This window comes from Microtus pennsylvanicus, chromosome 6, assembly GCF_037038515.1.
Source record: "Microtus pennsylvanicus isolate mMicPen1 chromosome 6, mMicPen1.hap1, whole genome shotgun sequence".
NCBI classification, from domain to species: domain Eukaryota; kingdom Metazoa; phylum Chordata; class Mammalia; order Rodentia; family Cricetidae; genus Microtus; species Microtus pennsylvanicus.
Window position 1 is genome coordinate 1269452 of NC_134584.1, and position 11907 is coordinate 1281358.

At 52.8% G+C, this 11907-nt stretch overlaps 1 protein-coding gene across 1 annotated transcript; it reads right to left on the minus strand.

Moving 5' to 3' along the window:
* Positions 1-229: 229 nt before the first annotated feature.
* Positions 230-2357, minus strand: Gadd45b (growth arrest and DNA damage inducible beta). Its single transcript, XM_075975402.1, has 4 exons — positions 2067-2357; positions 1876-1977; positions 1200-1422; positions 230-906 (listed from the first exon to the last, which is right to left on the minus strand). Exons 1-4 carry the CDS (start codon positions 2108-2110, stop codon positions 793-795), a joined length of 483 nt encoding a protein of 160 aa, XP_075831517.1. The 5' UTR covers positions 2111-2357; the 3' UTR covers positions 230-792.
* Between the last annotated feature and the right edge of the window lie 9550 nt (positions 2358-11907).

An 11907-nucleotide genomic window follows, 5' to 3' on the forward strand; every position in this document is an offset into this window, starting at 1 on the left:
AGCTGCGGCTCCAGCACAGCGGGTAACAGGCGGGCTGGGCCGCCAGGTTTCGTAATAAACCCGCTTCTTAATTGCTGTGATGCAGCAGGACTTGGGTGGTGGCGCCTGCAGCAGAGCAGAGGTGTCTAGAGCTGTGGAGCTCAGAGCTCCTGACAAGGCTGGGTGGCCGTGGGGCGACATAGGGGGGCACCTGGAGGGACCGGTGGAAGGAGGGAAACACAAGAACCCGGAGGCTTAACAAGTTTATTTGACAGTCTCTGTACTAGAAACTTTTAAAAAATAAGCAAGCTAGCGACCTGTCTTGCTCAGCACAATAACAAAATGGATTTGTATCAGAGTAGCAGAGTCCCGGGCACGTCCGGGCTCCCGCGGCGACGGTCGCCGCTCTTCGTTGTGCACAGTTCACTGTCCTGCAGGGTCGGACACCTCGCAGACTCCATGGTGTCGAATCCAGACCCTCCGCGCTCCTGGCTGAGGCTGCAAGCAGAGCCTGGGCTGCAGGATTCCCAGGCCTGGACTCCAAGGTTCCATCTCTTCCGGCCCGGGCTCCCCTCCTTCCTGTCTCGGCGACCACCTGTGGTGCTGCTCCGGGTTCCACCGCCCCTGGGCGGGCAGGCGCACACTCCCCTCTCCTCTCGGTATCAGTGACTCCGCCCCTCCCGGAAGGTCTCACGGGTAGGGAGGCTTTTGAGGGATTGTTCTTGGGGATGAGGGGGGGTCAAATATGTATTTTATTTAACTTTTTTTAGGGGACAGCAACTCAACAGCTGCTTTAGATGTTTGGAGAGGGTCTCAGCGTTCTTCTAAAGAGATATAGGGGACCCATTGGTTATTTCCCCTGCTCTCTTCACAGTAACTGGCCACCTCCACCAAGCCTTGGCTTTTCCAGGTATCTGTGTGACAGTTCTGTGAAGGGGGACAAAAAGAAGGGTTTAGTGGGAGCTCTAGGAGTTTGGTAGGGAGCCTCCCTCCAGCGCCCTGGGGCCCCTTTGGGGAACAAACAGGCTGGCTCAAAATAGCTGCCAGGGTGACGAGGCAGCCCACGGGACATGCCGAGCATGACTGGGCAGTGAGCTGGTGACCGACTAGCCAGCCCGGTTATGTTGACAAACACGGTACCTAGGTGCCCGGGGCGGGAGGGGTCGGGCAATGAGACACACACACACACACACACACACACACACACACACACGGCTTACCGTGACCAGAAGACAGTGCAGGTCTCGGGCCTCAGTGGTGCCCAGTGTCTCTGCCGGTTCCCCCAGGAGCTGCGCCAGCCTCTGCATGCCGGATACCCTGACGATGTCAATGTCATTGTCACAGCAGAACGACTGGATCAGGGTGAAGTGGATCTGCAAGGCGATGTCATCCTCCTCCTCTTCATCTACGGCGAGGAGGCACAAGACCACGCTGTCAGGGTCCCTGCAGGAGAGAGGGGGTGTCAGGGGGAGGCTAGACACGGAGGGGATGGCACCGTGCACGAGCTCGGGGACCACAGGCGGGAGAGAAGTGACAAGACCCACGGTGCACCAGGAGTGTGCAAGAACAAGTATCCCCTCCCCCCAGCTGCACGGTTGCCGGGGAGGCCGACTATGCAAATGCTGATGGCAGTGGGGGAGGGGGCGCAGGGTTCAAAGTTAATGGGGTTGCCTTGTCAAAACAAAAACCACAAAACCTCAAACTTGCAATGTCAGGGTTCTGCAGCGAGTCTCCCCCCCCAAAAAAAAATCTCAGAGAAATGTCACTCTCCACTCCCCAATACCGAGAGCACTGGGAAAGTCCCCCTAAGACCCGTGCCCTACAGGGGTGTTGGGAGCGCGCGTGCATCAGAGGGGCGCCCCCACCCACGCGCGAACAAGGGGGGTGCTGACTCACACATTCATCAGTTTGGCCGCCTCGTACACCCCCACGGTGAGGCGATCCTGACGCTGCGCGGCCACCAGCAGCTGCTCCACCGCGGCGGTCACCGCCTGCATCCTAAGAGGTCAAGGGAGAGGAGGCGATTAGCCGATGACAGCGGGCCGACTTCAGGCGGCGGGTGGTGAGACCTCGGGCCCCGTACTCACTTCTGAGCCGCGTTGTCGCTCGCCACCAGCTCTTCCAGCGTCATGGTGCAGTCACACTCCACAGCGAACCCTCACGGAAGATCCCCAAGGGCAAAAATATGCGTCCAGATCCGACTCAAGAGGAAAAATACCTTCCCAGGCGATCAGAAACGTCCAAGGTCTTCCAAAGGCAGTGGGACTTCCCTTCCCAAGAAAAAGGCAAGAGAAGAAAAAAAAAAGATTGCAAAAATCCTCACGAAAATTAATCCAAGAGTCCCGAGGGTGAGAGCAGGACGAAGGCCGCCGCGGAGTAAAAGCGCGGTCGCCAGGAGCCACATATATAGACTCTCCGAGTGGGGCGTGGCCTCGAGGGACCTGTACCGATCTCCCATTGGTAAATACACAAAGAGACGAGTGGCTTGCACTGCGATTGGCTGGTAGTGTAGAAAGGGCGGAGCTCAAGCTCCGGCTGCCCCACGTGGGGACTTGGGCTGGGAGGAGCGCGAACCCGGGAAGCCGCGAGTGCCAGAAAAGCAAGCAAGAAAAAAAAAAAAAACCACACACACAGACCCAAAAAAACAGAAGTTTCTCTCCTGATTTCCCGGCAGCCGCGCTACGCAGGCCGCGCGCGGGGTTTCCAGCGCGCGAGGCTGGCCTGGACTTTCGGGGAGGGCTGTCTGGATTCCCCTCCCAGTCCCCGGGAGAGTCCCCAGCCTTTCCCAGGCTCAGCCCAGGGAAAGGCTGTGCAGGCGCCCGGGACCTCGGTCTGCAGCCCTAATCTTCCCAGGATGGCGACTTTTTGTGGGTGGGGAGGTCCTGCCCATCTTCGGAGACCCCAGACCTTGAGTAACGGTGAATGCAATCCCGGCCTTGGAGGGTTGTACAGTGTTCTAAATCAGTAAGCGCTTAGTAACTTCGAGGACGCTGGGATTCTCACCGCAAAGTGAGAAATATCAAGGCACCCACCACCGCCACTGCGACGGTGCTTCGAGAACGCACTGCCCGCTCCCGGGGGGTGGGGGTGGGGATCTCACAGAAAGCTACAGCTACCCGGCGGTCTTTGTAGATGGCTTTGGGGTCTCCCCGGAGGCCACTGCTGCAGAGCACCAAGGGATTGCTGGGGGGAGATCAGGAACCCTTTCCCCCTCCCGGCACCCAGAGAGTTTCAGGGTGGGGTGCGCGTGGGAGGCACAGGTGAAGTGAGCTGCAGGCCCTGAGCTACGGCCCCGCCTCCTGCCTGACGGTCTAGCCTCGGACCGCTTCCCCACACCTGACCCTTGTGGTGGGACCGACGCAAAGCGAAAGTCAGCTGCCCCCGGGACAAGGTGCCTGGATGGCAGCCACTCTTTTGTCACTAGCATTTTTGCAGTGCGCAACATGAGCCGTAGACCCTTTCCGCCACGCATTTATCTCGTCCACCATTTGGCTAGCAAAGGGACTAATAATCTGCATTACACAAAAGGGAAACTGAGGCTTCCGAGGTCGTTAGTGGCTGCTGGGGCCAGAGCGAAACAGCAAGGACACGAGGCGGGCGCGCGGGCAGACTCCGCGTGGGGCTCTCCCACGGTCCACGGGGGCCCCTGGTGACTCACACTGCGCCTCCCTCCTCCGCCAGCCTGGGTAGCCTGGCCCCGGCAGCGCAGCACGGTTCCCCCGGATTCCCAGCCCCCGGGTCCAGTGACGCATCGCGCCTCCTCCGCGCCGCCCACCGAGAGCGCGAATTGTCCCTGGCGTGAGAGGCGCGCCGGCGACACCTGGCGGCCTCAAGAGGTCTCTGCGCGCGCAGCTTCCGGAAAGGAAGGGGAAGAGAACACTTGCAATAGGTTTTTGGGTTTTGTTTTGTTTTGTATTTTCCCGATGCTGGGAATGAATCCAGGGTTTCGTGATGCCAGGCATGCGCTCACCACCGATATCTGTATATACTAGATCCCAACCCGACATATGCTATACATACAATATTTTAAATATCAACTGCCGGGAAGATGGCAGTAGGGAAAGGAGCTCTTTGGCAGGCATGACTTTGATCCGCGGAACCCACAGGGTGGAAGAAGAGAACATCTGACCCCCATAAGTGCTCCAAGGCGTACTAGTGCCCGCACACACAAATGACTTTATTAGATGTTTGAATTGGCCTCCCTGCTGGGATTGACGATACTGGGGACACAGAGGCAGAAGGATCAGTCAGCAGTTCAGAATCACCCAGGGCTATGCAGTAAGTCTGAGGCTAGCCTGGGCTTCGTGAGTTTCAAAGGGGGCGGGGCTGGAGAGGCAATAGCTAAGAGCACTGGCTGCTCTTCCGGAGGACCTGGGTTTTATTTATTTATTTATTTATTTACTTATTTATTTATTTATTATGTATACAATGTTCTGTCTGTGTATGTCTGCAGGCCAGAAGAGGGCACCAGACCTCATGTGAGCCACCATGTGGTTGCTGGGAATTGAACTCAGGACCTTTGGAAGAGCAGGCAATGCTCTTAACCACTGAGCCATCTCTCCAGCCTGAAAAGTTTGTTCTTTTTTTTTTTTTTTTTTTTTTTGGTTTTTCGAGACAGGGTTTCTCTGTGGTTTTGGAGCCTGTCCTGGAACTAGCTCTTCTAGACCAGGCTGGTCTCGAACTCACAGAGATCCGCCTGCCTCTGCCTCCCAAGTGCTGGGATTAAAGACGTGCGCCACTACCGCCCAGCTAGGACCTGGGTTTAGTTTCCAGCACCCACACTGTGACTCCAGTCCCAGGGAATTTGACTCCCTCTCCTGGCCTCTAAGGCTCTAGGCAAGCACCAGGTGCACAGGCGGTGCAAAACCAATAAATGTACGATTTTTTTAATTAAAAAAAAGAAAAGTCAAAGTAGGGGTAGGGGACATGTGTTTAATCCCAGCAGTCATAAGGCAGAGACAGGCTGAACAGGAGTCCAGCCTGGTCTACAGAGTGAGTTCCAGACAGCCAGGGCTACACAGAGAAACCCTGTCTAGAAAAACAAAACAAACAAAAAGCCCAGGAAAACGCCTTGAATCGGAGCTGGGCCACACCAAGTCCTAGCATTTGGGTTCTAGACAGAAAAGGATTGGGAGGGGCGACGGAGTCTGTGCGGGACTAAGTAGAGGCCTGTGGGATGAGCAGGGCTCTCAAAGATCAGGACCAGCACCAGGGCAGTAGAAACTGCAGGCAAAGGCCAGGCTCCCGGAAGGGGCTGTTGTGGCTGCTGTCAGGAGGCACCAGGAAGGGCCTGGGCTCCTAGAAACATCATGGTGCTTCCCTGCTTTCCCTTCTCCTTCCTTCCTTTTTTTCCCTTTTCTTTCTGTTTGTTTGTTTCTTTCTTTCTTTTTGTTTGTTTGTTTGTTTGTTTGTTTTGAGACAGGACTCATGTAGCCCAGGCTGGCCTGAGCTCACTATGTAGTCCAGGATAGCCATGGGCTCCTGACATTCCTGTCAACATGAGAGACCTGGGCCATCACAGCTGGCTTATGCCATGCTCCAGCACCTTGGGGACACTAGGCCAGCGTTCTACCAACTGAGGCCCAGTCAGGGTCCCCCACCTTTTTTTTATCTTGTAAGGTGACAACCAGTGTTAACGTCAACCAGCAAACTCGAGAATCACCTGGCATACAGGGCTGTGGGGTTGCCTGTGGGAAACCCTCTTGTTTGCGTTAAATGATGTGGGGAGATGCCTCTTAACGTGGGGGCACCGTCCCCCAGCTGGGACCCTGGACTACAGGCCTACAGAAAGCAGGCAGGGCCACCTGGACTCTCCCACCAGGACCAGCCGTCTCTGGGCCTGTGAGCTCCCTTATTGTATGCCCAGGAGAGGACAAGACAGTGTGTGCATCAAAGAACAACATCGCGTGCTCTCCTGTGCGCTCCTTCCACATTCTGCTGGCAACAGTGCCTCACAGATCCCCCGGCTGGCCAGTGAGAGACAAGATCCCTGCTTCTGCCTCCCTTCTTCAGGGCCCGGGGCTGACAGGCTGGGGAGGACTGACCCCCACATCGGGATGCTCAAAACTGCCTGTCACTCCAGCTCCTCTGGGCTCCGTGGGTAGTGCACTCACACATACATATACACACACAATTAAGATGTCTTTTCAGACAGGTTGTGGTGGCACAAGCCTTTAATCCCAGCCCTGCAGAGGCAGGGGGATCTCTGTGAGTTCAAGGTCAGCCTGGTCTACAGAGGGCCACATAAAGAAATTCTGTCTTAAAAAAATTTTTTTAAAAATTATGGGTAGCCGGGTGATGGTGGCACGCCTTTAATCCCAGCACTCGGGAAGCAGAGGCAGGCGGATCTCTGTGAGTTCGAGACCAGCCTGGTCTAGAAGAGCTAGTTCCAGGACAGGCTCCAAAGCCACAGAGAAACCCTGTCTCAAAAAACCAAAAAAAAAAAAAAAGAAAGAAAAAAGAAAAAAAACCCAAAAATAAAAATAAAAATTATGGGTAAGGATATGAGTCAATTGCTGAGTTCAATCCCAGGAACCCATATCGTCAAATAAAAGAATCCTTAAAACCAGAAATCAGAAATAAAAGCACGGTCTTAATTCCAGGCATGAAGTGGGCAAATTTCTTCTCTAAAAGGTCATATGCCAAAAAAAAAAAAAAAGGCCATGTTTGTGCAAAGGTCCTGCCACAAGGTGGGGAGTTATCAGCTGACCTTTGATACTCCTGTGGGTGATGAGGTCACGGCTTTGTCAAACGGTGCAGTCATGGTGAGCTCCCTTAAGGAGGTAGCATCTAAATTGAGCTTGGAAAATGAAAGCGCCAAGAAGACAGGGCAACCTGTGCAAAGGTCCTGTGCAGGCCAGAGTTTGGCGTGTTGGGAGCGCATCCAGGAGGTCTATGTGGTTAGAGCCGAGGGAGGAGGGAGGCAGAAGGAGGGGTAGCAGAAGGGAGGCAGAGGCCATTCTGGGATCAGGGACTTGAACTCTGATCCAGAGGAAGGTGGCAGTCAGAGCAGAAGGGGAGACGTGGAGCCCGGCCTGCCGAGTGGCTCTGGATGACCCCGCCCCCACAGGAGGCCAGGAACTTGAGAGCGAGGCTCTGACGTCACGGTTTCTCACAGGGTGTAACAGGACTCCGGTCCTGTCCCCAAGGAGAGTTTTCCGGGGCAGTGACTCAGGCTCTCATCCTCTGAGCGGCCAGACATTTGTAAGACAGGAAACAGCTGGCAGCAGGTGGGGCTGGCGCAGGTGCGGGCGACAGGGAGCACACAGAAGAGCTGGGCGCAGGAGGCCACTGTGTCTCCCTACTCGTGGGGACAGGACAGCTGATGGCTTCAGCTTCCCAACTCTCCCTGTCTCAATTTGGGAAGAGATTCCGGCCCTGCATCCTCAAGCGGCTGGCCTGATCTCTCTGAAAGTCTGTCTGCACCGAAAATCTTTTCTCAAAATGGTTACATAGGCTGGACTTGCAACAAAACGCCATTCATCCCACACCTTCCCCACCTCACCTGCAGGACAGTCACCAGATAGCCCTCCTTCCCCTTAAGCTTTATTTTTTTGCTTTGAGACAGGAATTCTGGACGCAAGATTGTTTCAAATGTATAATCCTAGTAATTCTGCATCTCAGATTCTAGGTTAGGCTGGACTATAGTGAGGTTAGCCTGGGTAATAAACGGACACACTGTCTCAAAAAGGTGTGTGTGGTTGATGTGTGAAAGTCTTTTCTAGAAGCCCATAGTGGCTCATGGGTGGAGCATCCCCTAAAATCCCACAGGGAGGAGCTGGGAGCATGGTAGGATGGAGCCCCGCCTAGAATCCCCTAGTGAGGGGGCTGGGGGCGTGGTCAGGGTGGAGCCCCGCCTAGAATCCCTCAGTGAGGGACTGAGGGTGTGGCCAGAGATAAAGAACATTTTATTATCCTCCAGGCTTTGGGTTTTATCTCCAGTAGTGGGAAAACAAAATAAGGGAGGACAAGGCTTAGTGGTTAGGTGCTGGCTGTGGAAGACTGAAGAACTGCAGCACTGGCTCCACAGAATGGACCCACGTAAAGATGGAAGGAAATGAAGTTGCCCTCTGATCCTCCACCAAGGTCATGGCAAGGGGCTCTTGCATTAGCCCATACTGTTGTAGGAGCCTACCGCTGCTTGTTGGCCCTGGCCGGCTGCCCAGAACCAAAATAACCTCACAGAAACTTTATTTAAAACACTGTTTGGCCCATTAGCTCTTACTTCTTATTGGCTAACTTTCACATCTTAATTTAACCCATTTTTATTAATCTATGTATTGCCACGTGGCTGTGGCTTATCATCTAAAATTCTGTCTGGCTCCGGAGGGGCTACATGGCTTTTCTCTTTTTTCACCTCCCTTTTCCCAGCATTTTGTTTAGTTTTCCCCGCCTAGCTCTGTTCTTTTGCCCCATCAGGCAAGCCAGTTTTTTCTTTATTAATTAACCAATCATATTCACAGCATACAAAGGGGAATCCCACATCAGCACAGCTCGTGTAGAACGCACATGTGTACACACACAAAGAAAGATACAATTAAAACAAAATTGCAGTTAAGCTTTGACGCTGCCCCCATGCTGGAGGAAAATGAATTTCTGATCTGGGTGCACTGATGCAGCACCGGAACCGACTCTGCTGCACAGTACAAGTTTCCTACATGTATGAAGTTAGATTAATTTCTAGGGCTGGTGCCATGGCTCAGAGGATAAGGGGGCTTGCTGCCAAGCTTGTTTATCTGACTGAATTCAATCCCAGGATCTGAACAGTGGAAGGCAAAGACAGAGAGGCTCCCTCTGTCTTCCAACCCTCACTGTTACACGGGTACAACACCTATGCATATTAAAATAATTTCAGATGTAACAAAAAATGTAGTTTAGGGGGCTGGAGAGATGGCTCAGCGGTTAAGAGCACTGACTGCTCTTCCAAAGGTCCTGAGTTAAATTCCCAGCAACCACAGGCAGAATATTGTATATATAATAAATTTAAAAAATATTTTTTAAAGACTTATTTATTTGTTTGTTTATTTATTTATTATGTGTACAGCATTCTCAGTACTCTGCCTGCATGTATGCCTGGAGGGTACCAGGACTCAATACAGATGGTTGTGAGCCACCATGTGGTTGCTGGGAATAGAACTCCCCAAATTCTGGGAGTGAGCTTGGCACAGCTCCAGAATCGAAATTCCTAAATAGGCCTCCCTCAAATACAGAATTCGGTACCCAGTCCTCCCCCCCCCCCAGTCCAGAAAAGACAGTTTACACTCCAGATTCCTGAATCTAGGATCTGGAAATACAGAATTCCACAATTTGGAACCCAAACTCAGGACCCAAATCTTCCTGAAATCCAGGCTCCGAATTTCACCTTCTCCAGATATCCAAGCTCCGGAATTTCGAATACAGCCCAATGGGCTAGAAGCCAGCGGCGTCCTTTGGAATGCAATTTGTTTATTTTTATTATTTTTTAAAACTGGCGCCAAAATCCAGCCTAGGCAGGGACAGTGGCACAGAGCAGTGAGTGGGCTGAGGGTCCAGAGGTCCGGATTTCCTGTTCACAGCCCTGTACCCCCAAAGGAGACAGCAAGCAGCCACTTTGTAGCGCCCCAGGCACGAGGGGCGGGGATAGCCCCAGCTCCGTCTTATGCTGTTGGAGGGGTATTTTCCAGGCCAGTCCTTGATTATCGTGGGTCTCAGTTTTCGCTCCTGGAACCGCGGGTTCTCTACTCCCCATCCTCTGTTTTGAGAGCCGGTGGGATGGGTAAGCCAGCAGGTCCGTGCAGTGAGGGGACACCTCAGCTGCAGCTGTCACTGCAGCTGTCACCGCCCCATCCGCTCAGCGCCAAAATTTGAAAATCGCAGGACAGCTTCCAAAGTGCACGTGGGAGGAGAGGGTCCCGCCCCATCCAAGGCACCGCGGGGTTTTCTGGGACTTAGAGTCCAGAAGTGCAGGGGTGGGGTGACCCAAGAACCCCGTCCCGTGCTGAGAGAAGGAGGCAGGAAGTCAACCGCAAGCCTTGGCTTTGCAGAGTACAGCATGCCAACAAGTGGGGGGAAACACACTTAGGAGAGAACACTAGCAACAAGCCCCGAAGCTCAGAGTACAGCAAGGGCCGAAAGGGATGAGGGCGCAGTAAAGAAACGGAAACAGCCACTTTGTGGACAGAAAAGGAAAAGTTTATTCCAAACTGTTTCTTGGGCTGTCACCCAAAGAAAGCAGAGAGGCGAGATAGGGGGAATAGATCTGGAGGATTACAAAGAGAAGGAGTACCTGGAGAGGAGAGGGGCCAGTGAGCTCGTGGAGGAGATGAGGGTGCTTGGAAATGTGAGTGGAGCCTGGGAGAGTCTAGAGGCCATTGTGGACTTGGATGTGTTGATAGGCTCCACGGGTAGGTATTAACTGGAGAGCCACATGTCCCTTCTGCCAGAGACAAGGAAAAGGGGAACAGGCTTCAGAAGTTCCCGAGAGATGCTGGCTTTTCATCTAACTGCCAGAAATCCCTCTACAGCTCAGGGTGAGCTGGGCCTAGACTCAATTTCGAGTCAATGGGCCTGTCCTTTTATTGGAGCGGGGAGTTGGGTTGCCATTCCCTTTGGGTCTGAGAAGAGGAAATGCATGCAGACCAGTGGGAACCAGATAGGAAAAGAAAATGTTTTGCCCTCCAGGAGATGAAACCTAGAGCCGATTGCTCTGTTTTTGCTTTGCTTTTTCTCTTTTCTTTTCTTTCCTTCCTTCCTTTCTTTTCTTTCTCTCTCTCTCTTTCTTTCCTTTCTTCCTTTTTTTTTTCTTTTTGAGACAGGGTTTCTCTGTAGCTTTGGAATATCTCACTAGAACTTGCTCTGTAGACCAGGCTGGCCTGGAACTCACAGAGATCTGCCTGTCTCTCCCTCTTGAGTGCTGGGATTAAAGGGGTGAGCCACCACCGTCCGGAGGGCCTACTGCTCTTTAGGTAAACTCTCATCTACACTGGGGCATTCTAGGAGAGGCTTTACCCTGACCACGACCACTCCCCCAACCCATGTTTTTTTTTAATGTTTTATCGATTTATTTTTATGTGGATTGATGTTTTGTATGTGTGAGGGTGTTGGATCTTCAGGAGGGAGTTGTGAGCTGCCACGTGGGTGCTGGGAATTGAACCCAGGACCTCTTGGAAGAGCAACCAGTGCCCTTAACTCCTGAACCTCTCCAGTTTCTCCCCTAGTTACATTTTGCAAACTAGTAACTTTAATTGTAAGAAAATGAAAAACAGTAGCAGGTCCTTTGACACTAAGTAGCTCTTAGGCTAGGTGAACTCAGGGCTAGTTCTTCCCGTCCTGACTTCGGGGTCTGGCTGCAGCTGAGTCTTCTAGAGGTGCACAGAAACAGGCTGGGTTCCTGATGGTGCCCTCCAGGGGACAGTAGGACTGTTTGGAGCAGAGCTGTACCAACTGAGTCACATTCATAGCCTTGCTATGCTGTCTTCAATCCTCCTGTCTCAACCTTCCCAGTGCTGGGAAGACAGTGGATATTTGCTTTGAAATGGTTCTTTCAATTTTTTAAAAATCCCATTTCTTTGTGTTTCTGTACGTGTGGAGGTCGGGGGACAACTTGTGTGAGTCAGTTTTCTTCTATGTAGACCGAGGGATTGAACTTTGATCATAGACTTGGCAGCATGTTCCTAACTTCTGAGACATTTCGCCCGCCCTTGCTGTCTTTTTGTTTGATTACTTTGCATTTATTTAATTTACCATTTATTTCTGTGTGTGCGTGTTACATGCGCTCATGTGGAAGTCATAACTCTGAACCCATCCCCTACAAGGAACTGAACCCGGAGGCGAGGCGGCCGGACGCTAGAAACTACATCTCCTGGCATGCTTCGCACGCTGCTTTCATGGACTACCTCTCCCTACGTGCTCCGTGCCCGGGAGAAGACTACAAGTCCCGGCAAACCACGC